Below are 11,978 nucleotides of genomic sequence, written 5' to 3'. Positions count from 1 at the left end.
ATCGGCAAACAACACCATTTTAGGTTGATTATCAAATAAGTAGGGCAAATCATTTATGTAAACTAAAAAGAGGAACGGACCTAATATAGAACCTTGTGGTACGCCCATTGCCATCACTGAACCTCGTGAATTTACGCCGTTTACTTGAACTTTAAGTTGCCGACCATTTAGATATGATTTTAACAGCTGGAGAGAAGTATCTCTTATTCCGTAATGCTCTAGCTTTCGCAAAAGCGTGATTCATTGAACATCACATAACTTTTAAATTACTACTCTATCTTTGTATTCACAATCATTAAGTAATTATGACCATATACAGAATGTGTTATAAAGAGCGCTAAACTTGGTGTACCACATATTTTTGACCACATGACAACCAACGAATGTAAGTCGGGAGAAAATAATACAAGACAACGGCAATTAAAATTAATTAAGACTTCTTCTCATAAAGTGACTCACAAGTTGACTGTACATTGTTCCATGTGCTACTTTGGTACAATGAAAGCACTTTATAAATAATAATATGCCACTTTCAGACATCTGTATGAATAATTTCAGATACTTAATTTACCAGAAACTTAGTTTGTATTCTTAGTTTATCATTGTCTGTGAAAGTTTGTTTTAAACTAGGCTATTATGTTAGTAACTAAAGTAAACCATTAGAAAATTGAGATCATGAATTTGTTTCAGTTAGTAACTGCTGCCTGGATGTCGGTATTTTCGTCTGTTAAAAGTTATTTTACATCACAGAGAGCCATTACAATAATGGTGACTGGTGACTAGAACTTCTCTTGTCTCCCAAGATAGTTGTACTATCCCACGAATAAAAAGGCCATCCAGTTAAAAAAAATTAAAGTTCACAAAAAAATATTCAATTTGGAAAAATCTAAAACATCACTTTTCACATAAGTAACAGCTATTGCAAATAGATTGTTTAATGTACACGAATAAACGTTATCGTTAACGTTATGCATGCTTATGCTTACGTTTCTTTTTCTTTTTTATGGCAAGAGCTAAGATCAAGGGCATCTTAACCGTATTTACTAAAAGACTAGCTTCCGCAGTTTGGCTCGGAAGGAACTACATACGTCAAGCTGTCTTCTAACCAATTTTCAGCTAAATGGGTTTAGCTGTTCTAGACTTATAAGAAGTGTAACTAACACGATTTTCAGACGATGAAAACCTTGCTTAGATTTTCGTACTGTCCCCATTTCAATATTGTCAAAATTGTAGGTACAATATGTTGGTTTTCATTGCTGTATATTATAATTTATAAATAAACCACATAATGTGACCTCTTTACGTAATAAGGATAAAATCACAAAGTTGTATTTGTAGTCTGTTGCTATAGAATAAGAATAAGCTATATCAGTCTCCGTTTTAAGGAAAAAATACGATTATGTACCCTACTAGGTACTAGGAATTTAAATGTATGTAAGCATAACATGAATAATTAAATGTATCACAATATCCGTCTTTGTATCATAAGCATTTTTAATTATAGGGAAATCCCCGGCTATAGCAAACTTCGACAAAAAATAATCACCATCTCCCGAGCCTTTTCCCAACTATGTTGGGGCCGGCTTCCAGTCAACTAAACATAACATCGATAAAATGTACAATTGCATTATTCTCAGAAATCTTTATATTGTTTTTAGGAATTTTATATGTTCGAAGAAGATGTTTGTTGCAACCGCCTCGAGGTTTTGTTACTAAAATGTTTGAATATTAACTCTTTTGTTTGAATCTGGCCGATAACTGCAAGCTCTTTCTATACTTACACCTCGACTGAATTCACTGATTTCACTCACCCACTGCGTTATTAATGTTGCACTTACTATTAACACGTGTATAAATATCAAAATAAATTCTACATTAATAAGTACGGTCGATCGATCTTTACGTAATGCAACCCATTAACCATTGAAATCATTATTTATAAATCTTAGGTTTTTTGATGAACGGACATGAGTACTCCTAATTACGAAGATTGTTTGTAATTGGTACAAGTGGCGCAGTAATTGAAGTCTACCACAGGCGACAAAAGATCCTGTCTTTGCTTTTTTAAGCTTTTGCAGTTGCAATGTCAAGCTTCTAAACTTGCCTTGTTTATTCAATTGGGGCATTACATTTTTATCTTCAGGATTGACAATAAGGCTAATTGCCTGGCTCAATAGCACTTACAATTTGACAAATAATCTTTAATTAATCACAAGCCTTTTACCCTGAACTTGTTGCGGTAAATAAAACTCTGATGTTATATAAAAGTTTTATCAGTTCAGTGTGTCCTCTAGCTTAGACAAGCCCTTCTAAATCTTCGATTGATCCCTATCTATGCAAACGTTCCTTCAGTTAAGACCGGTAATTATTTTTATTCCCCCGCCCCATAGAAGAAAACATTAAAAGAAAAGGATAGGAGGAAGGGATGGGACAGACTCAGTTTGTATAAAAGTTGTCGAAAGATCATCCATTTATTTTATCATACCTACCTATCTGCTAATATTCTCTTTGTCTGGACTTTATCGTAAAGTTGTAAACTCACTGGGTGGTCTTATTTCTTACGATAAGTAAACAACGACACTTCGTAATCCATGTTCGTGATTCCTAGACGAAATACTAACAAATTATGTATTGACAGCAACAGTTGGTCTACCAGACAAACAAAGTCTGGTAGGGTTTTGTATGTTTTGTTTTCAAACAGTTGACCGGAATCTAAAATGTGTAAGGTTTTTTTGAGGTTGTCAAGTGATAATATTAATTTCTAATTTAATCATGTATATTGCACAATCTTTTTACATCGCCATAAGCAATATTTTTTCCACAAAGAACAAAAGTAACAGGTCTGTAGAAATAAAATGCTTTTAAAACTATGAATTTCGCAGCATTAGATTTATTTTAATGAAGGGAAATTATTGGCGTAAACCTTTGATTTTATATTTCCTAATTATAAGTAATAAAATAAACCTACCTAAGTAGTTCAATAATTAATTAATCAAAGTCATTTACCTCGTTTTCCAACGTAAACAACCTAATTTGCCACTATCCTGTTCACGTACGAATTTTAAGTTTGTAAATTAAATTATATTTATATTTACCACCCTCATTTAATCCCTAATCGAACTTATGACTAATATGTACTACAAATTGTTCCTGATGATGATACATAATAAAGTACATGCGTAACCATTATAGGTACATTACTCATTGCTATGTAAAATGTATCTACCTACAATGTATTAAGAGGAGCTGTAGGTATCTACGTATCAATATAAAACTAACGCATTATATGACTAACTTCCTGGTGGAAATAATTATCTGTCAAAAAATAAAGACTGAAAATCCCGAATATTTTTTACAAATATTTATAGATAGTTCAACTCAGATTTGCGCGCGGCCCTATGTGTGCGTCGGCTTGTAAATATACAACTTTCATTCGTGTGACAGTGACGTCGTCCGAGCATGACGTGTTCTTATCACTTTTTCTTATGGGTACAGTCGTTTACGAAAATACTAGTTATTCACGGAGAAATTATTAAGGAGTCAGATAAAGCGTTTCAAAAAAAAAAAACAACATTCAAAGCTTTTTATTATTAAATATAGTTTTTCATTATTTTCTCATAAGTCTTTTCAAATTGACATTGACAGTATCTAAGAATTAAATACTCCTTACATATTTTCTAGCTCGGGGTACGCCGACAATAAATAAAAGTGTGGACTAAGAATGTAAAAAGAGGTATAACCTAGTATAATAATGTGAACAAAATATGTAGGTAGGGAATTTCAAAAAATTATATTGCTTCGCATAATGTTGACCAAAATAACAAAATAATGAAACTCATAAATGAACGTTTAAGTCAAATTGATGATGGGATATGGCGTAATACTTGTCGACATGTACAAAAGAAAAAAGAAGAATACTATATAGTCCCCAGGCCGGCGAACAAACTTTTTTTTGATACATATACATTTAAGACTTTGTGAGTGCCTTCCTTACGATGAGTCCGACAAACTTTTCGAATGCGCAAATTTTGGTGCCGCTGCGTTTTTTAACGCTTGACTCCTGAAATTGTCGATATGACGTCACTATGGCTCTTCGAACATACACGTTTCATTTTTTGAGATTCGTTTAATAAAGTTAACTAGAGAATGGTGGTCAACTTGTCCGATAAAGATCGTGCTGCGTTTGGAGTGTCCACCATCCTGAAAATGTCGGTATGACGTCACTATGGCTCTTCGTACATACACGTTTCATTTTTTGAGGTTTGTTTAATAAAGTTAACTAGAAAATTGTGGTCAACTTGTCCGATAAAGATCATGCTGCGTTTGGAGTGTCCACCATCCGAAACATGTCGATATGACGTCACTGTGTCTCCCCATACATACATGTCGGACAAATACAACAATGATAGATAGTACTATTCTTATTGCAAATATCGACTTGTCCGACAAATGTAGTGAGTCAAATAGTCAGTTCGACAAGGAAATGAGAAAAAAATATTACAATTGGAAGAAGTTGATTCTTTTTGTCAATTTCTGACTTAAATATTCACGTGCATTATTTAAGTATATTAAATTGGCATACTACTTACCAATTTTATTTATTATTTTAGAAAAAGTAGCCTGACTAAGACGTATTGTTGATAGTTTATATTATGTTAAGGAATAATATCCCACATCTGTTAATGGACTATATATCAATCAAAAGGTCTTTTTAAGTGCAACATTTTGTCTCAACATACCACTTATCAATTCTTAGTATTTTAGAAGATATAGCCCAAATAAGGCGTATTATCGATAGGTTTTACTATGTTAGGGAATAATGTCCCACCTCTAGGTATGAACCATATGTCAATCGAAAGATCTTTTTAAGCGCTATATTCCGTCTTAACATACCACTTACCGATTCTTAGTATTTTGGAAGACATAACTGACCTAAGGCATATTATTGATACTTTACATTGTGTTAAGGAATAACATCTCACTTGAAGTTATGAGCCATATTTCAATCAAAAGATCTTTTTAAGCGCAAGGTTGTATTAGCATAACTCCGACAAATTGTTAGTACTTTAAACGCTATAGCTTTTCTAAGAATGTATTATCGGTAGGTTCTGTCAAGCTAATCCATTACTTCTTTAGTAACAAATTATATATTATTTGAAAAACCTTTCCAAATGAAACATTTCGTGTTAACATACTTCCGACAAATTGTTAGTAGTTTAGAAGCTAGAGCTTATTTAAAATTATAATTATTGATAGATGTTTTCAATTAAATAAATCCCATCTCTAGTAATGAGTTATACATCATTCAAAAGACGTTTTTAAATGCAACATTTCATATTAAAAAAACTTCCGCGAATTGTTAGTATTTCAGAAGCTAGAGCTTATATAAGATTATTTAATCGATAGGTGTTTTCAAGTTAATAAATCCCTCCTGTAGTAATGATACATATATCATTCGAAACGACTTTCTAAATGCAATATTTACTATTAACATACTTCACACCAATTGTCAGTACTTTATACCAAATCTTAAAATATATCTATATTTTCCGGACGGTGGACACTCCATATGCAGCATGATCTTTGTCGGACAAGCTTACCACAATTTTCTAGTTAACTTTATTAAACAAATCTCAAAAAATGAAACAGGTATGTACGAAGAGTCGTAGTGACGTCATACCGACATTTTCAGGATGGTGGACACTCCAAACGCAGCACGATCTTTATCGGACAAGTTGACCACCATTTTCTAGTTAACTTTATTAAACGAATCTCAAAAAATGAAATAGGTATATACGAAGAGTCATAGTGACGTCATATCGACATTTTCAGGATGGTGGACACTCCAAACGCAGCACGATCTTTATCGGACAAGTTGACCACCATTCTCTAGTTAACTTTATTAAACGAATCTCAAAAGATGAAACGTGTATGTACGAAGAGCCATAGTGACGTCATATCGACAATTTCAGGAGTCAAGCATTAAAAAACGCAGCGGCACCAAAATTTGCGCATTCGAAAAGTTTGTCGGACTCATCGTAAGGAAGGCACTCACAAAGTCTTAAATGTATATGTATCAAAAAAAAGTTTGTTCGCCGGCCTGGGGATTAATAGACATTTTGACATGGAGTCAGAATTTATAATTCACCTTGGAGAGTAGCGAATCCGAAAATTCATCATTTGATTTTTCAAATAGCGATTCATAATCATTATAAATAAATAAACATTAAATTAGGTAATAACTGTTTTTCTTTAAACACCCGTATACAACCCCTACATAACTGTATTGTACCCGACTGTACCTCTTGTCACGCACACAAAGTCACTGTACATGTACAAGGGTTACCCACACATAAGGCCGCGCGCACGACTGAGTTGAACTTACTATACTTTAGTAAAAAAATAAATAAAAGCTCTAATTTTACACGTCAATGACCTAGTGACTAGACCCCGAAAACAAATGATGCCACACAATAGCAAAAAACAAATGATACTTAGATAAAACCCACAAAGAACGTAAAAATTGTCTTCTAGCATACGTAATTTTCCCTAATACGAGACGAACAATACGTTGGAGACTAGTCTAGACGTAGATCGAAGACTTCGGTAAAATAGTTTTCTGCCCTAATTTCGTAACTACCCAAAACTTTGTTGCTGAGTCTTCCATTACAAGTTCCACATAGTTTGTCCTATCTTAGAGTTTTCGGTTGACCTTACATTAGTTTTTGTTAAACTCCATTTGAAGACAAACTTTGAAAACTTATGAACGTTTTTGGACAAAACTTTTGGCAAAGTTTCGTTAGGCTTTGTTTCTCCACAAATTGATGAGATATAACTAATTCCAAACTATTCTGCTGCTAAGCTTTATGTGATAATAACGGATTTCAGAGCCAAACTTAAATTACCTCAGCGGTTTAGACCTAAATTCCATTCGTAGCTTTTGAGGACATAGTTTTACACTTACCAATATCACTCATACAAAACAAAATCAGCCAACTTCAGACAAATGCTTTCCTTGTTATTTGCTAACTTTTCACAATTCTTCATATTCTTGGGGTTTCGTATCGTCGTTAAAATAAACTCTTCTTTTTTGTCGGTCAACAGTGTAAATAAATAGGGTACAATTCATAATCACTCATATTTCAAACTTTTCCTACTTCTTAAAGATTAAGTTCTCGAAGTTCGTCGACATAACACGGAATCTCTTCCTTCCTATTAATTAATAATAATTCCTCGATGATGTGTTACCATTGCAATCATGCGGCAAGTGCCTACAAATACACTGTAAACCTTCACTCTAGAAAATATATTTCTTTATATGGACAGCTCCGACCACAATAACATTTAAAGCACTGATTTATAGTTGTTTGTTATGTTTAAGGTCTTTAAATATATTATTTATTGGTTTATTCAGCGTTATCACATCGTGTCTCTAGTTGACGATATTCTACGTATGTATTTACATGCTCTCCGAAACTATTTTTCCTGGAATTAATATTTCCGTAGCTGCTTATTCATTTTAAAAGGTTCGAGTTCACGTGGCATGTTTAGAGGAAAAGCTATGTACCGTCTATGTTGAAAAAGCATTTGCATGTATGCTTAAAAACTTACTCCATACAGTTTTCCTATTGGCGACCCTTTAGTTCGGCCATTTTAGGACTTTCGCACTAAGAACAGCTTCTATGCCCTTCAAGGCAGGCCTAGGTCGTAGAAACTGCGTCGTTCCTAAATGTGCGATCTTGTTTGTCGTCATAAACTCTTTTAAGCTTTTCCAGATTGACGTCACTGTCGTTACATTTACGTCATCTCTTCATGTGGACATTATCCTGTTTAGTTTGTCGCCGCTACATGTCTAGATTTTATGCGCAAAATTATGTACTAAATATCTGTGTCCCCAAATTTCATTCAGGTCCAATATTTCCATAAAAGCGAATAAAGAAAACCTCAAATCATGTTTATTATATGGGTTCATACAAAACTAAACAATGGGAACATTTTAGCCCTGCGTTAGGAAACATTTCATTTTATTAAGAGGGCTCTCTAATACTAAAATATGTTTACAGGTGGCGCGGAGTTATGGAGTCCCTTTCGTGGAGACGTCAGCGAAAACCCGCATGGGTGTCGACGATGCGTTCTACACGCTCGTCCGAGAAATCCGCAAAGACAAGGCGAGTCGAGTCAAAAGAAATAGGAGAGGACGAACCATAGGCCCTGGCAGGAAGTTCAGGTGCACCTTCCTCTAATTCGGTATATAATTTAGTGATAATATTTGTGGATATTATCTGATGGCGAGGTCCCCAAGTCAATCTTATTGTCGACAAACACCGCTTGTAAAGTTTTTACTCTGCCGCCTTTTTTGTGACACTGACACTTCCGATGACGAGAAGTAAATCGATAAATGACAATCGATTTTTAACTTCGATACTTTTTTTACTACATTGAATAGTTTTTTGTTGACAATAATATTGACTTCGTGCCGGTAGACTAGAATGACTACACAGCTTACAAATATGGAATCCGGAACCTATCACACAAGTCTTAAGGTTCAGTTTCCATGGTCATAGTGTAGCTAACTTTAGGAGACGCTAAAAGTAATTTACTTTTAGCCTTAATAAAAATTAATATACGAATATTTGATATTTAAATCGATTCTTGACACTTAATCCGATTTAATAATCGAAGGCCCTATGACTATTCAGCCATACAGTGCAATACGATATGAATGTAATATGAAATCAAGACGATTTATATCGATATTATTATTTATCGATTCGCTATTGACTTCACAAAATGTGATGTTCGTTCCCTACCTACTTACATTAATTACACGCTTTTTACTTATTTCTTACAATTTACAAAGAAAATATTCTACATAGCATGTACCTACTTGTATAATAATTAATATAATTAGCTAATCTCTGTGAGAAATATCCATAAATATTATATGTATAATGTAGTAATGAGGCAGTTATGAAATCTAAGGCATTCTTCTGTGGCTGAGTAAAAATAACTTTTTGTACAGTTAAATATTTCACAACTACTTTATGCTTATTTGTATGAGATAATTCAGGCTTGTATGTATGGAATTTGAGTTATTTTTTGGGAGGGTAATTGAAGTTACAATTAACTGTATCAATTAGAACACATCTCATTCAAGACATCTGATATGTTAGTGGGGAACCTGACCTCTGAAAACTGATGAAAGATAGACAAAAGATTCTAATTATTTATTTTTAAGTATTAAACCCAAATTAGGTAATTAAGAATCATTTTTGAGAAAGAATGCGCTAAGTATAATCAATAAGTTTCTAATTATGAGGGTAATCTGTCCTTACCTTATTTTCTTCATTTACCTAAATCTATGTTACCTAAACCAGAATATTTTCCCACTTTACCCGTGACGTGTAATTAATACTCAACTTACAAGCACTGGCGTCAAGTTCTCAAGGTGCTATTTGAAGCATAGTATACTTGTAGCAGAAGCCATGTGTTATGACTAGGAAATTCTTGTAAGTTTGGATTTACGCATGTTTTATTATAAAATACAGTTGTACTTATAAGGTAATGTTTTAAATTACCCTGATGCCTTTGAAGGCAAAAAGGCAAACTGTTTCTATGTTTTACCTATTAAGGTAATTTCTGAAAATGACACATACATCATGTTTACTTTCTGACCATTTTTAAACCAATATAAGGGTAAATCTGGTAATAATGGTTGTGCATTATTCAAGTACAATTTGATATTGGTTGTAACATTCTGTTTCAAATAGTGCACAATTATTGGGTAGACCATAGGCCATACAACTGACTAAATTACCCCAGGTAACCTGTTTTCAACTTGGTAAGGGTAAAATATTTTTCTGCATAGCTCAACAAGACTTACCTAATCATATGTATGTATATTACAAAGTTTTCAGTTCTAATGATCTTCTTAACTTTAAAATTCCTGTTTTTAATATACTATCTTTGATAAAAATGGCTGCCAAGATAGAGTGCAGCCAATATCATATACAATCGTTATTGTAGCATAATATTAGGAGCATTGTTAAATGTTTTCTACTTTAGCTAGAAGCAAATTTTCAGGCTAAATTGAAGTTTGTACTACTTATTACTTACGCTAATATTTTTTTTATTTGTATAAAATATGTTACAAACGATATTCAGAGAATTGTATAGTGTTCTTTTCCATGAAAAATCTATCAGTTTGCCAAAATTTCGTCTCAGTAGGCAAATTATACAATTCCTGAAAGTACGTTTCTTATTGCTCATAATTCGCCCTCTAGGAACTAACTTCTTAGGAAATGCCTTTTTTCTTTATTAAAGTCCGAAAATGTATGTTAAGACCCGCAAATTGTAATAAAATATATCTGTAATTATTTTACTCAGCATGTACAATGAATTATTCAAACGAATTTTTTAAATCAAATATCAACAATCATTAATTTTAATATTTTGACAGCGTTTTTTTAGTATTTTAAGTTAATATTATAATGTTAGATTCTAGTTTAATTTAGTCTAAAAATACACCAGGTACTTGCAACATTTTTTGCGCAGTTTTTATGACTTTACGTTCATCTCAATACAAAAAGTTTAAGGTGTTAATTAACTTGTAATAGCTTTTTAAAATAAGTTTAAAGTATACCTACTGAAATATGACTTGCTTTAGTTTTTACGGTCATTTCCTGAAATAAATCAGCTCATACTTAATTAAGTCATCTGTGTATGTATACCTACCTATGAATAACTTTAATTTACCATTAGGTGCCAAACTTAAGTACTTGGTATATTTTTACAAATATTGTATAATTTAAATTACGAACGAAAAATCCAAGCTGCCATGAAAATCGTCATCAGCCAGAATCATTTTTGCCATGAATTTATGTATCTACCTACCCCCATTTCGTAGCCATAATTTTGTATTTAACGAAAATATTTTTAAAGCTTTGCAATAAACATTTACAATACCTATAAAAATCTATGTAACTAATGCTGTATATTAAATACCTAGCTAGTAAACGTTGTTCAAATGATATCTTCTTTTTTCTTAAGTAGTTTTAATTTTTATGTCCCGAAAAAGAATCTAATATTTGATAATAACGTTTACGAGCCAAGGCTAGTATGTAATATTTTTTATTATATTAAATATAAATTTCAAAGCTAGTGCACAATTTTGTTGGAAATAGTTGATATTTTATAACTAATTAATTCTGTAACAATATAGCACAAGACTGTGTGCTAATTGAAAATAAATAAAATTGACGACGCTAAGTGTGTATTTACTTCAGCCTTTGTTTTAGCCAACATCGTTGGGTCGGCAACGGCTTTACTGCCGTACCTGAAAACCTATGAATAGATATAATTTCATTTAAAAAATATCCAGACGAATTAGTCGCAGTCTACATTTTCATTGGCAAGAATATTCTAAAATATAGTATTGAACTACCGGGTGCTACTACACCATTAGTGGGATCCTAATTAAGAGGCCGTCAGCTGGCTTATTCGCTAACTTTCGAATTCTCAGATGTCAACTGGCCTCAGTTGTCATCGGAACTTTGATGTCAACATGTCAACCGATAAGTTCAAAACTTTGGTATTCTGTATCGCATGAAGTGGATATCGTTACACGGTTGCTGACGCCAAAACTACGATGACAATTTGACAGCTCTATTTTTTTATCCATTATCCATTATGTCCAATGGGCTTACGGAATCGCAATATAACGTTTATCGATACAGAAACAGCAGTCAAAATGAGTCATGGTGGATATCAGCCTGATGACGTCATCTCATTTGGTAACTGGCGTTAGCGAATAAGAAAATAGCTGTTTGACAATTTACTAATGTACACTTTACCAATTGATGATATCTGCGAGCTGTCAGTGGAGTTAGCGAATAAGGCTACAGGTCGTTTTGAGGAAACTGAAGAGAAACCTGCAGCTCTCTAGATAAGAAGTATCCTAAATCCATGTGATACAGTTT

At 33.0% G+C, this 11,978-nt stretch overlaps 1 protein-coding gene across 1 annotated transcript in view; it reads left to right on the top strand.

The window, feature by feature from the left end:
• Positions 1 to 11,268, top strand: part of LOC110378850 (GTPase HRas) — a 15,231-nt gene extending 3,963 nt beyond the window's left edge. Inside the window, exon 2 of the mRNA XM_021338261.3 lies at positions 8,064 to 11,268. Within this exon, the coding sequence (XP_021193936.2) occupies positions 8,064 to 8,243 (180 nt within the window). The 3' untranslated portion in view covers positions 8,244 to 11,268. The remainder of the gene's footprint in view (positions 1 to 8,063) is intronic.
• The last annotated feature ends 710 nt before the right edge of the window (positions 11,269 to 11,978 follow it).

This window comes from Helicoverpa armigera, chromosome 17, assembly GCF_030705265.1.
Source record: "Helicoverpa armigera isolate CAAS_96S chromosome 17, ASM3070526v1, whole genome shotgun sequence".
Taxonomy (NCBI): Eukaryota; Metazoa; Arthropoda; class Insecta; order Lepidoptera; family Noctuidae; genus Helicoverpa; species Helicoverpa armigera.
Note: the sequence above shows the minus strand (reverse complement) of the source record. Positions and strands in the feature narration are given on the sequence as shown.